Raw genomic sequence first — 11,501 nt, 5'->3', positions numbered from 1 at the left:
ATGAGTCTCGTGTAGAGGGTCCCGGGTACCCTATTACTAGGGTTCTGGCCGAAAGGCATCCAGTTCACTTGCACAAAATTTTTCAAATTAGTAAGATTCATATAACAAATGCATTATAGTACAAATTTAGAAATAATTTATACACTTTACCTATAAGGGGGACATCCTGTCAAGCGATAACCGTATCGATCGGAGGCGGTCAACGAACTTCTTCTCGAACCGCGGACTCCACGCACAGGCACGGGGCATCCCATCACCAATAGGAACCGGGTCACAGTGTGGTCGAAATGCAGGAAAATACTCGTATATCCAGGTCAGCAATAAAGTCAGACATCCAGTGATACCTACTGCGTCAGCCCGACTCAAAAATCCTACACTACTAGAAATAGGCCGTTTTCCGAGGGAATTGTTCCGACGGACCCAAATTCTGTCGAAAAATCCGAACTTTCCGACGGAAATAGGGTCTGTCGGAACATTCCGATGGAAAAGGTTCATTACGACGGAAACTCCGTCGGAAATATTGCGACGGAAATTAATTCCCTCAGAATAAAAGGCTTCCGACGGAATATTCCGTCGGAAAGTTAGTTTTCCTACGGAATTTAAATCCGTCGGAATTTTCCTACGGAATATTCCCTCGGAAACCCTAATATTCCGACGGATTTTTTATCCTTCGGAAATTTTCCTATGGAAAAATCCGTCGGAACTTTATAATATATATATAAAAAAAAACCTGAATTTTTCTTTCTCCTCTCCTCTCCTCTTTCTCTCTCTTCTCCTTCTCTGACTTTCCTCCTCCCTTCCCCTTCGTTTCTCTCTCCTCCTTCCCCTTCTCTGTTGTTCCTCCTCCCTTCCCTTTCGTTTCTCTCTCCTCCTTCCCCTTCTCTGTTGTTCCTCCTCCCTTCCCTTTCGTTTCTCTCTCCTCCTTCCCCTTCTCTGCTTTTTCTCCTCCCTTCCCCTTCGTTTCTCTCCCCTCCTTCCCCTTCGTTCCTCTTTCCTCCTTCCCCTTCCACAAACCGCCGCGCTGCGCAACCACGAACCACCGCAACCGCTACGCAACCACGAACCACGAACCAACAAAATACGGTTTTTTATGTCAAATTCGACCATGAAAACCCTAGAACTAGAGTTTTCATGGTCGAATTTGACCTTTAAAGCGGTTTTGATGGAATTCAAGGTGAGTATTCTTATTCACTTTCTCTTATTTTTTTTTCGGCATTTTTACTTCTTTTTTTTTCTGATTTTTTAGCTTTTTTCTTCTGATTTTTCTATATTTTTGTGTTTTTTTTTCCGCCTTTTTCTGCTTTTTTTTCGTGTTTTTTTTTTGCCTTTTTTTCGTTTTTTTCTTCTCATATTTCGTGTTCTTGATTTTTTTTCGGTTTATTTTTTTTTACTTTTCTCTGATTTTTCTTTTTTTTGATTTTTTTTTATTTTGATTATTTGATTTTGGATTTTGAATTTGTTTTTTTTTTGGAACGTGGTTTAGGTGGGTGGGTAGATCGGGGTTTTTGGTGGTGGGTGGGGATCTTGGTTGTGGTGGGCTGGTGGTGGGGGTGGGCTGGTGTGGGGTGCGGTGTCTGGGTAAGTTAGGAGGGTAGGGGGCAGGGGTGGGGTGGGCTGTTGGTGGTGGGGCTGGGTAGGGGGGTAAGTCAGGGGGCTAGTGGGTGGGGATCTAGGTTATGGTGGCAGGGGGTGGGCTGGTGGTGGGGGTGGTGGGTGGGGCTTTTTTTTTTAATTTTTTTCTATTAAATTTTCTGACGGAATTTTCGGTACCGGAGAAACCTCTTCTGACGAAAAAATTCCGTCGGAATTGCCGTTTTTCCGACAAAGTGATCTCCAACGACGTGTTCTGACGGAATTCCGTCGGAAATATCCCTTTCTGACGGATTTACAAGATTTACCGACGGAATATTTCCGTCGTAAATAAGGTGTTTTCTAGTAGTGCTAATTGGCGATACAGATACTCCAGCGTAGCCGACCCCCAAGAAAACTGGCCAACACTGTCGGGCTCACACACATCAACTATGTCGCGTGGCCTGAGCTTGTTTCCGCTCTTATCCGGAAACAAGGTACACCCGAGGAGAAGAAAAACATAAGCAGCCAATTGTGCGTCGTGCGTCCTACGTGCACCGGGGTGCAAACAACGCTGCAAGACGGATGCGATCTTCACACCACGGTGGTCCCAAACACCAAGCGCCCCGGTGTACAGCGCAGCCCTGTCCATCGCCAACAGCTCCGCCAGCAAATCTGCCTGATCCGCATCAGTCACAAAAGAAAGGCGTTTACCCTCTGCGCGAATCCCAAGAATGGCCTCGACGTCATGCAACATGATCGTCATCTCACCGAATGGAAGGTGGAAAGAGTTCGTATTCGAGTGCCATCGCTCAACGAAAGCCGTGATCAGTGTCCAGTCAATCTTATCGTGTATGGTGGCAGGAAGGTGATTCACCCCAGTGCCCTGCAGTCGGTCAAACATCTCGCTCTCCACCGGCCAAGACTCAGCCCATCTGCTCAAAACGGTACAAATCTTTTCCCGGGTTTGGCATTTCAAAATGCCCGTCACCAAACCCCTCTCCTGGTCCTCCCAGATACGGGTAGCTATGTGTCCTAGAAAGCTAGGAATCACACTACTGTCTACAGGCCCCCCAGTCACCTCACCCTTAACCACCCAAGAATTATTAACGGCCCTCGACCGTTTTCTGCTTGCCCCAGACACGGTGGACGCAGATGATGTGCCAGATCTACTAACAAACCTACCATCCCTACCCTAACGCACATCTACCCTATGCGTCTTGTACATATCATCTAGCCTCTGACTAAATGGACCGTTATCATCATATGGTCCACTCCCATCGTCCACATCCTCATATGCGCCCTTCTTCTCCTCCTCCTCCTCCTCCTCCTCCTCCTCATCATCATCATCATCATCTTCATCCTCATCCCGATGGTGAACCCGTTCTCTACGAGCCGAGGCCAAAATACCACGGGATCTAAGATGTCTGGGCCCCGAGCTCTCCATCGAGTAGTTTCCACTTCTAATAAGGTTTAGATTCTTCCCCGCACCATGGCGAAAATGCGACACCTTCAAAAAATTAAAAAATGTATACACATAAAAAAACTTATAAGAAAAATAACTACCAAAAACCAAATCAAATAAACTAAAAAAAATACTAGCAAAATAACCTGAAAATGAAATTAACATAACACTTAAAATAAATTAAAGAATAAAATATACACAAACAAAGAAAAAAAAACAACACATACAAAATGTATATAAACATAAAAGAAAAATTACAAAAAAAAAAACTAAACGAAAACATTATAAACTAAACAGAAAAACATACTAACAAATTGCAATAACAAATAAAAAAAAATGTACAAAACAAACATACAAAGAAATGTAAAGGAAATGTAAACGTAAAAAAAAATACAACATTGAAAAAAATTTATAAAAATAAACAACAACATATACAAAGACAAACAAAAAAGAAAATTCTGATTTTTTTAAAAAAAAAAACTTAAAAAAACATAACAAAAAAAACAAAATTTTAATTTCAAAAAAAAATTACTGAAAAAACAAAAATCAAAATAAAAATAATGATTTTCAAAAAAATAAAAAAAATCTGATTTTAAAAAATAAAAACTTACAAAAACAAATAACAAAAAAAAAATTCTAATTTCAAAAAAAAAATTACTTAAAAAAATAAAAAAACAAAAAAAAATTCTGATTTTCAAAAAAAAAAAAAAAAAACAAAACTGATTTTCAAAAAAAAAAAACAAAAAAAAAGGGGGGGGGGGGAGGGGGCGCATGGGCAGGACGCCACACCGGTACTGGCTGCGCATGGGGAGGACGCCACGCTGTTGGTGGCGGCGCCAGTTCTAGACGCCAGAACCGTGGCGGCGGCGTCTAACCCAGGTGCCAGCGGCGTGGTTCCGGCGTCTGCTCCTGGCGCCGCCACCACCGGCGTGGCGTCCTCCCCATGCGCCCCGCCTTGCCATGGTAGTTTTTATTTTTTATTTTTTTGGGAAAAAAACCTACCTTTCCACTGTGAGACCTCCTTCCCTCTGCCGCCGCCGCCGCTAATTCCTTGCCTTGCCGCCTCGACATTGCCGTACTTTGAATTATTTTTTTTTAAAAAAACCTAGAATGAAAGTGGGTGAGATTTTTTTTTTTGGGTGATGAGAGAGTGTTTTTTTTTTTGGTCAAGGGCAATATTGTCAATTCAATGGAAATTTGTGGGCATTAGTTGATAATTTGTATGCGATGTTTAGCAATCCACCTCTCTTTCTTAATTTCTCACTCTCTACCCGCACCTCCCTCTCTAGTACTCTACTATGGCATTGTCTTCATTCTTGCTATCATACAATTATTTTATTATTATTGTAAATTTAAATGCAAGCGGCGTGGATTCCAGAGGCGGAGGAGAGGGCGGCAACGCAGTGGTGTTAGCAGCGGTGAGATCTAGATTAATATTTTGATAGTGCTGGCTGGTGAGAAATACGAGGAATACGAGATTTGAGTGATTTAAGTGATTTTTTTTTCCTTGGCAATATCAGTAGCCTTTTACCGCCCATAAATAACCCATTTTTTGAATTTACCACCCGTAAAAAAATTATTTTAAAATACCATCCAATTAAAAATGAAAAAAAAAAAGATTTCACACCATATAACACGTTCCGTTAAAAAAAACAATTAAATCTATAATAGTAAATTTATCATATAATTAAAGTTATTAGACGTTGACCACCAAAGTCAAAATTTAATAACGATACAAGGATACGAAAAGAGTAATAATTAACTCAACTGAAAATATGTCCAAAAGAATTGGTCTTAAGTATTTATGAGTAAAAAGAATAGCGTGTTTGTGTATGGTTGACCTTACCATGTGGCCGATTGTAAAACAGTAAAGCAACCCCTATAACACTGACTGAGTAACCTTTATAATACTGACTGCCTCTATAACATTGACGAATTAGTTCCTATAATACTAAGATTACTAACCGAATAACCTCTATAACACTAACAAACCTCCATGATGGCTGGCCATACGGTGTAACCAGCCACATATAAAAATTTGTGTAAAATATTTCTTTCAATAATATTAAAATATTTAGATTGGTGAAACGAACTATTATTGTTATTGACAAAATATCCTCATTAAATATTCCAAATACGTAGTACATAGCTCCAAGCCTCCAAGACTATAAAAGTCGATAATATTGTTTATTAGACAGCACAGTTTAAGAAATATATCCTTAATAACACAAATGGAAGATACACGTAAATTTACCAAATAGTTCAACACGTTCCAAGGCTACAAATACATATAAAATGTACTACCTTTATTAATTATTAATGTGTAACATTTAAATTTTTTATATCTAACAAATAATAACCAAAAGTTGCACATTTTAATTGGGAAAGGTAGTATATAAAGGTTTAGTCGAGCCCTAAAGCCTTTTTGAAGTCCAAAGCGAAGTTATAAACTTTATCAGGATCCGGCAATGAACTAGATACACTATGTCTCTCTTTACATCTTTTAGCCCATGCAATAATTATGGGACAGTTAGCCTCGATGCTAAAATTTCCAAATGTTTCCAAGGTGTAAAACCAGCTTGTGAATGGAATCAATGCGACATCAACGTATCCAAACGTATCACCACCAAAGAACTTATCATCTGTAATCTCTCTTTCTAATATCTTCAAGTTTTCAATAAATTCCTTTATTATTTTTTCCTGCTCTTCACCTTTTACTCTCCATAGTTGTTTTGCTACGGCATATATCTGCATTAAAGTGACAACCCATTATTATTTTTCTTTTTTTGGAAGCATAAGTAATAATTAGCTTAAACAATGCAATTTAAATTAGCTACTGATTTAGCATGTGAATTATTTAATAAGAAATGAATATATTAACTGTGTATATGAAATTATAAATTTTGAACTGTGTAAATGAAATTATAAATTTTAATAGGAAAGGATTACAAGAGAAACTAGTGTGGCTACAAAACCAAAAAATCATTATTATAGTTTTGATCAATTATGTAGTTGTTGGTTTGTTACGAGTAATAGAATACCATCTTAAATTATTCATCCAATATTCAAGAATTTTTCTAAGTTTGTGTACATACACTTATACACAAGACTTGTGATCAGTGGCGGACCCAGGAATTTCCGACTGGTGAGTCACAATCGATAATCAAATATGTAAAAAATTTTTTTTACCAAACAACCAAATAATAGTACTAAAAAATACATCTAAATATTCAAACAGTACAAAATACAACCAAATGTTCATATAATACTACAAAAGATAATTAAATAGTAATGCAAACTTATTACAATAGTTCTCGACGAGTTTTCATGTTTTGATATCGATTTATGATATCTTCCATGCTAACATTCAAAAGCAAATCATTCTCCAAATAAGTAATTAAACAATCATTCAACATTTGATTTAAAATAATCACTCAGGCACTCAGCAAGTCAGCACTTCAGCATTATCATTATTATCATTATTACCCCTAAAACAAAAACTTAGAATTCAAACAATATAGATTTAAAATAATAATAATCATAATTGTGAAAACTAAATAATAGCAAAGACAAAGAAAAGTTTAAGTTTGATAAAATCTGGAAAATTATAATCTTACTCGTCCCACTTCGCTAGAAGATCGTCGTAAACTTATCGAGGTTAGTGTTATCCCATGGATTTGCATCCCGAAACTCAGTTAGAGGAGGAATAGAACAAAAAAGACGAACAGGGATAGAGTCATCCATTTTTCTTTAAAGTTTTTTCTCAATTTCTATTGCTTCTCTTCGATTAGGGTTTTCTGGAAAATTTGAGAGGAAAGAGGTTTGCAATTCAGTAATCTAAACTGCAATTTTATAACCTGCAAGTATTTGGAGTCGGTTTTGGTTTTAATCTTTTTTCTAATATCAGGCCTCCTGTTTTTCTTTCCTTTTTCTTTCGAGCAATAAAAATCTCAGCCCTTCACTACCCTTTTCCTGTTATTGTCCACCGTCCACGACTCCACGGAGACGGAGCAGGCGAAGAGAACGGTGGCTGGGTGGAGAACTGGAGATGAAGCGAAGAGGCGAAGAGAACTAGAGAAGAAGACTAGGGTTTGAACTTTGAGGAACAGAGGAAGACAGTAACTCGGGAAGCTAAAGAAAGTTTTTTTTTTTTTTTTTTTTTTAAATAACTTAAAATTTTTTTTGGCCCTAGTGAGTCACTTAACCCACCAGGCACAAGCCCAGGTCCGCCACTGCTTGTGATCATTAAAGAAGGGTAATGAACAATGTTACTAAGAGCACTATCAATGGTGAGCTAAAAATTTGCTCATGGGCATTTTGGGTGGGCATAAAATTTGCTCATGCATTACAATGGTGAGCAAATGAGAAAAAGCCAAAAAATGCTCATGAGCATTTCTGAAAATGCCCAAGACTTGAGCATTTTTGAAGATGAATAGTGCTTTGGTGGGCCCCATAATTTGCAATGGTTATATTTTTTGTAATGCAAATTCTGAAATAAATATTTATTAAAAAAAAAATTAAAATTACCAACGGTCATAAAATTTAATTCTCTATAAATAGACATGCATTTTGGTATAATTTCAGAAATACCATAAATCCTCCATATTCTTTATTTTAACGATAAAAACGACACAAATAAAAAAAAATAAGTTACAAAAATTTAGACTAGTTTTTATTTATTTGGAGTAATATTGTTAAAATATAAATGAAATTAAAAATAAAGAAATGTTGTGTAGGAGAGAGAAAGTAATGGTGGGGTATTGAAAAAGTAAGAGAGAGAGAGTAGTGGACAAATATTTTTTTTGCTCACCATTGGGAGAGAAATTGTGAAAAAAATTTGCCCATGGGCAAAACAGATTTGTTGAGAGAGAAAGTGGGTAGAGAGATAGTGAGTGAGCATTTTTTTTGCTCACCGTTGAGAGTGGTCTAAAGGATATTAAGCACTCCGTACAACATACATAAAATAAGTTCACCAAATAAATCTAGATATATCAATAAAAAAATGGAAAGATTGATATTAATAATTTCAACTTTGTTCCATTTTCTTTTAATAATCCCAACTTTGGATTATTCTGGAATAATCCTAATTTTGAGAATAATTTTCTTTTTTCAATTCTAATACCGGTGACCGGTTGAATGTTTTTTTTTTAAATGACATGTGTCGCTTGTTAATTGATTTTTAAAAAAATTAAAAAAAAAACAAAACTTAAAAAAAAAAAAACCATCCAGCCAAACCCCAACTAGCACAACGATCCAGCCACCGCTCTGCCCAGCCTCCTACATTGTCGGCCAACCGGTCCTCCTCCACCCCTGGCGTCGCCCCTTTTGCTTCCCTCTAAACCACCATCCCCCTCCCAGAAACCCCTACGCAACCACCAGGCTAAGAAAACCCCTCCTCCACTTTGAAAACCTCCAATCGCCCTTCCCACCACCGCGAAACCCTAGCAGCTAGGGTTTTTGATGGTGGGTTTCGTCTGTGGGGGAGGAGTTTTCATAGTGTTTCGAATGGATGGAGGGGTTAAAGGGAGTTCGGTAGGGTTTTTCGATGGAGGCATAGAACCGGAAGCGGGTATTGGGGGTGGGGGTGGGTTGCAACCCCTGGCGCGGGGGGATGGGGGGAAACCGGTGCACATCGGGGCAGAGGTAAGGAGGGGTTGGGGCGGCCGGCCGGCGTCAGGAGGTGGGGATTACGGTGGTCCGGTAGGGATAAGGGGTTTTCTGATTTTTTTTTTTAAACTTTAAATTTATTTATTTATTTTTATTTATTTTTTGGACCAATTACAACTTGACACGTGGCACATGACCTGTTATAACAAGTTATTGACTTTCGTTTACCGGTTTGGGATTAAAAAAAGTAAACACTCATCCAAAGTTGGGATTATTCTATAATAATCCAAAATTAAGATTATTAAAAGAAAAATAGACAAAATTGGGATTATTAAAACCAATTTTTCTTAAGAAAATATATATCCTCATACAATACTAATTAATTCAGATAACATAAATTTCAATAACATTCAAACAAAATTAGTCCACACAAAATTAGTCAAATAACACCGGACGGATACATACTTTATACTAAGACACCAAAATACCAAATAGATACGATAGAGTTACCTTCTTGTCAATAAAATCAGCCCAAAATCGAGCTTGGGATCGTTGGTAAGGATCAATAGGAAGCAAAGGAAACGATTTAGCCCAAAACTCATCAATATACTCAAGAATTACAAGGGATTCACTAATGGGTTTACCATTATGGATCAAAACCGGTACCAATTTGTAAACCGGGTTCATCTCAAGAAGCAAAGACCCTTTATTAAGCAAATTTTGTGGTTGACAAACATACTCAATTCCCTTCTCTTCTAATGCAATTTTGACTCTCATTGCATATGGGCTAGTCCACACATCAAATAGCACTATTTCTTCACCCGCCATTTTTTTTTTTTTTTTTTGGGTCTAATCTTTAAATTTTGTGTAGGAAACTAATTTTTGCTACTTGTTTATATAGAAGATTGGTGGGTTGCATAATTGTGCACATAAAATATAAGGGGTCCTCATTCTCTATTAAAATAAGTAGTTTGGTCGTTTTAAATGATATATTTTGAACAATTATTTTTGTATGCGTAATGTTTAGATAGTAGTTGTAATTGCACTATTTTTTTTTTAGTTGTATTTTAGTGGGAAATTGATGCAATTTGAAATGATGGCCTTATACAATAACAAGTGCATATATAAAATGAGATAGTGAGTTTTTAAAATATTAATTAGTCAAACTTATTAGAAATCATCATAACTTTAAAAACTAACAACAAAAAAAGTACAAATCACAATTTTTGTTCTTGTATTGTGTTTTGAGTTTTAATTAATTTTAAAAATATATTGAAAACGAATGAACTCTCAAGGTAATGGATTCAAGAAATCATGAGGATCATTAGAAAATTAAACTTGGAATAAACTAAGTAAAGATTATATATTAAAGGAAAACGGTCCAACTTAATGAAATCGGGCTAAGGTTTGAGCTAAAGGCTAGAAAGTCGGACTTAATCATCTCTTCAACCCGTTTATGAGCTTGCACACATGTATGCAATCTTATAAAGTTTCAATCATCGAACGTTAGTGTAAGTGTTGACTCGAATAAACAATACAAGAGGGGCGTGAATTGTATTGTATAGGAACTAGCTAGGGTAATTTTTGCAGAACTTGTAAATAAAACTTGAAAGAACTTAAAAGTGCAAAGAGAGATTTTACGTGGAAAACTTCTTGGCCCTAATCAAGAAGAATAACCACGACCACAAGGGATTTTAAAACTTAACTCTTAATTATAATATGGCAAACAACCTATTACGAACTAAGACTCTAACTCAAGTTGCTCAATGAACTCGAGTTCCCCACTCAACTGATCCCTCAACCAGTTGATCACTCAAACTCTCTCTTTCTCTTTGCTTCACTCAAAGCAATTCTCACTTAGAGTTCACTCAAACTCTAACCTTAATACAACACAAGATTAACTCTAATATTAAGCACAAAGACACTTTAAGACTCAAGTGGATTTTGACTCTTTCAAAAACTAGAAAGATTGTAATGATCAAATGTGTTTTTCCCAACTGAAATTTCAGTCTATTTATAGAAGAGCAAGGCAGTTACTTCCACCGTTACTTCAGTCCCACATAGCCACAACTTTCTAAGTTTTAGGAACGTGCAGTTAGGAGGAACTTGGGAAGCAAGCAGAAGCAACTTCACTATTTTTTCTCAAAACTGTTTTGCCACTTCCCCACTCTTCTCAACAAACTTTGATTGAACTAAACACACGTTCAAAGAGCTTTTCCAAATGATAAGTAAATAAATAAACAAAAACCTTTTGTTAAAATATATTTTCCAAAAAGATTTTATCTTAAATATTCCTCAAATAAAATATCCATCAAATATGGAAAATAAATCTTATCATACAAATTAAAGATCCACTTGACTCCTAATCATATCAATGTGCTAAATATAAACTTAAGAAGCCTAAAATAAAACAAAATTAAATTAGACTCATTGAGTTCTCTTTGAGACTTCGACTCTGAAGCTCTAGATCCTCCCTCAAGGAACTCAACCTTTGATTTTCTTCATTGCTTTCCTTAACTCCATAAGCTGCCATAAAACCATGTTATATGTTCCTTCCTTCTCTGGATCATCATTACACATAACCCGATTTCACTCAGAACCTGTCATCACACAACCCAATAGCAAGTTAAGTAGTCTTTATAAGTTTGCTTACGTTCCATGAAATCATCATCAAAACTTTAGGGACAACAGTAAGGAGGCATGATTTAGTTGTCAACAAAAACCCAAATTCAACCAGAGCCTACACTATACTTCGTACTCCGTAAGTCGGTACATATCAATTTAATTCTTAATCGGTTAGTCTTTCATGTGTACATTCAAGAAACATCATCCAAGAGAGATGACTTGATTTCTAAAGATT

The 11,501-nt window shown here is 36.6% G+C and overlaps 1 protein-coding gene across 1 annotated transcript; it reads right to left on the bottom strand.

Annotated features, from left to right (window-relative positions):
- Nucleotides 1-5,121: 5,121 nt before the first annotated feature.
- Nucleotides 5,122-9,807, bottom strand: LOC110727190 (probable glutathione S-transferase parA). The gene is made up of 2 exons (XM_021906746.1): nt 9,152-9,807; nt 5,122-5,782 (listed from the first exon to the last, which is right to left on the bottom strand). Exons 1-2 carry the CDS (start codon nt 9,467-9,469, stop codon nt 5,438-5,440), a joined length of 663 nt encoding a protein of 220 aa, XP_021762438.1. The 5' UTR covers nt 9,470-9,807; the 3' UTR covers nt 5,122-5,437.
- Between the last annotated feature and the right edge of the window lie 1,694 nt (nt 9,808-11,501).

This window comes from Chenopodium quinoa, unplaced genomic scaffold (genome assembly GCF_001683475.1).
Source record: "Chenopodium quinoa cultivar QQ74 unplaced genomic scaffold, ASM168347v1, whole genome shotgun sequence".
NCBI lineage: Eukaryota > Viridiplantae > Streptophyta > Magnoliopsida > Caryophyllales > Amaranthaceae > Chenopodium > Chenopodium quinoa.
The sequence above is the reverse complement of the archived record's forward strand: the minus strand, read 5'-3'. Positions and strand labels throughout refer to the sequence as shown.

What these genes read in the sequence shown, in the direction of transcription:
- LOC110727190 (XM_021906746.1), bottom strand. Translation starts at nt 9,469, where the DNA reads ATGGCGGGTGAAGAAATAGTGCTATTTGATGTGTGGACTAGCCCATAT. An exon ending in CTGATTTTATTGACAAGAAG is followed by an intron (nt 5,783 to 9,151) that starts GTAACTCTATCG and finishes ACTTTAATGCAG; the next exon opens with ATATATGCCGTAGCAAAACA.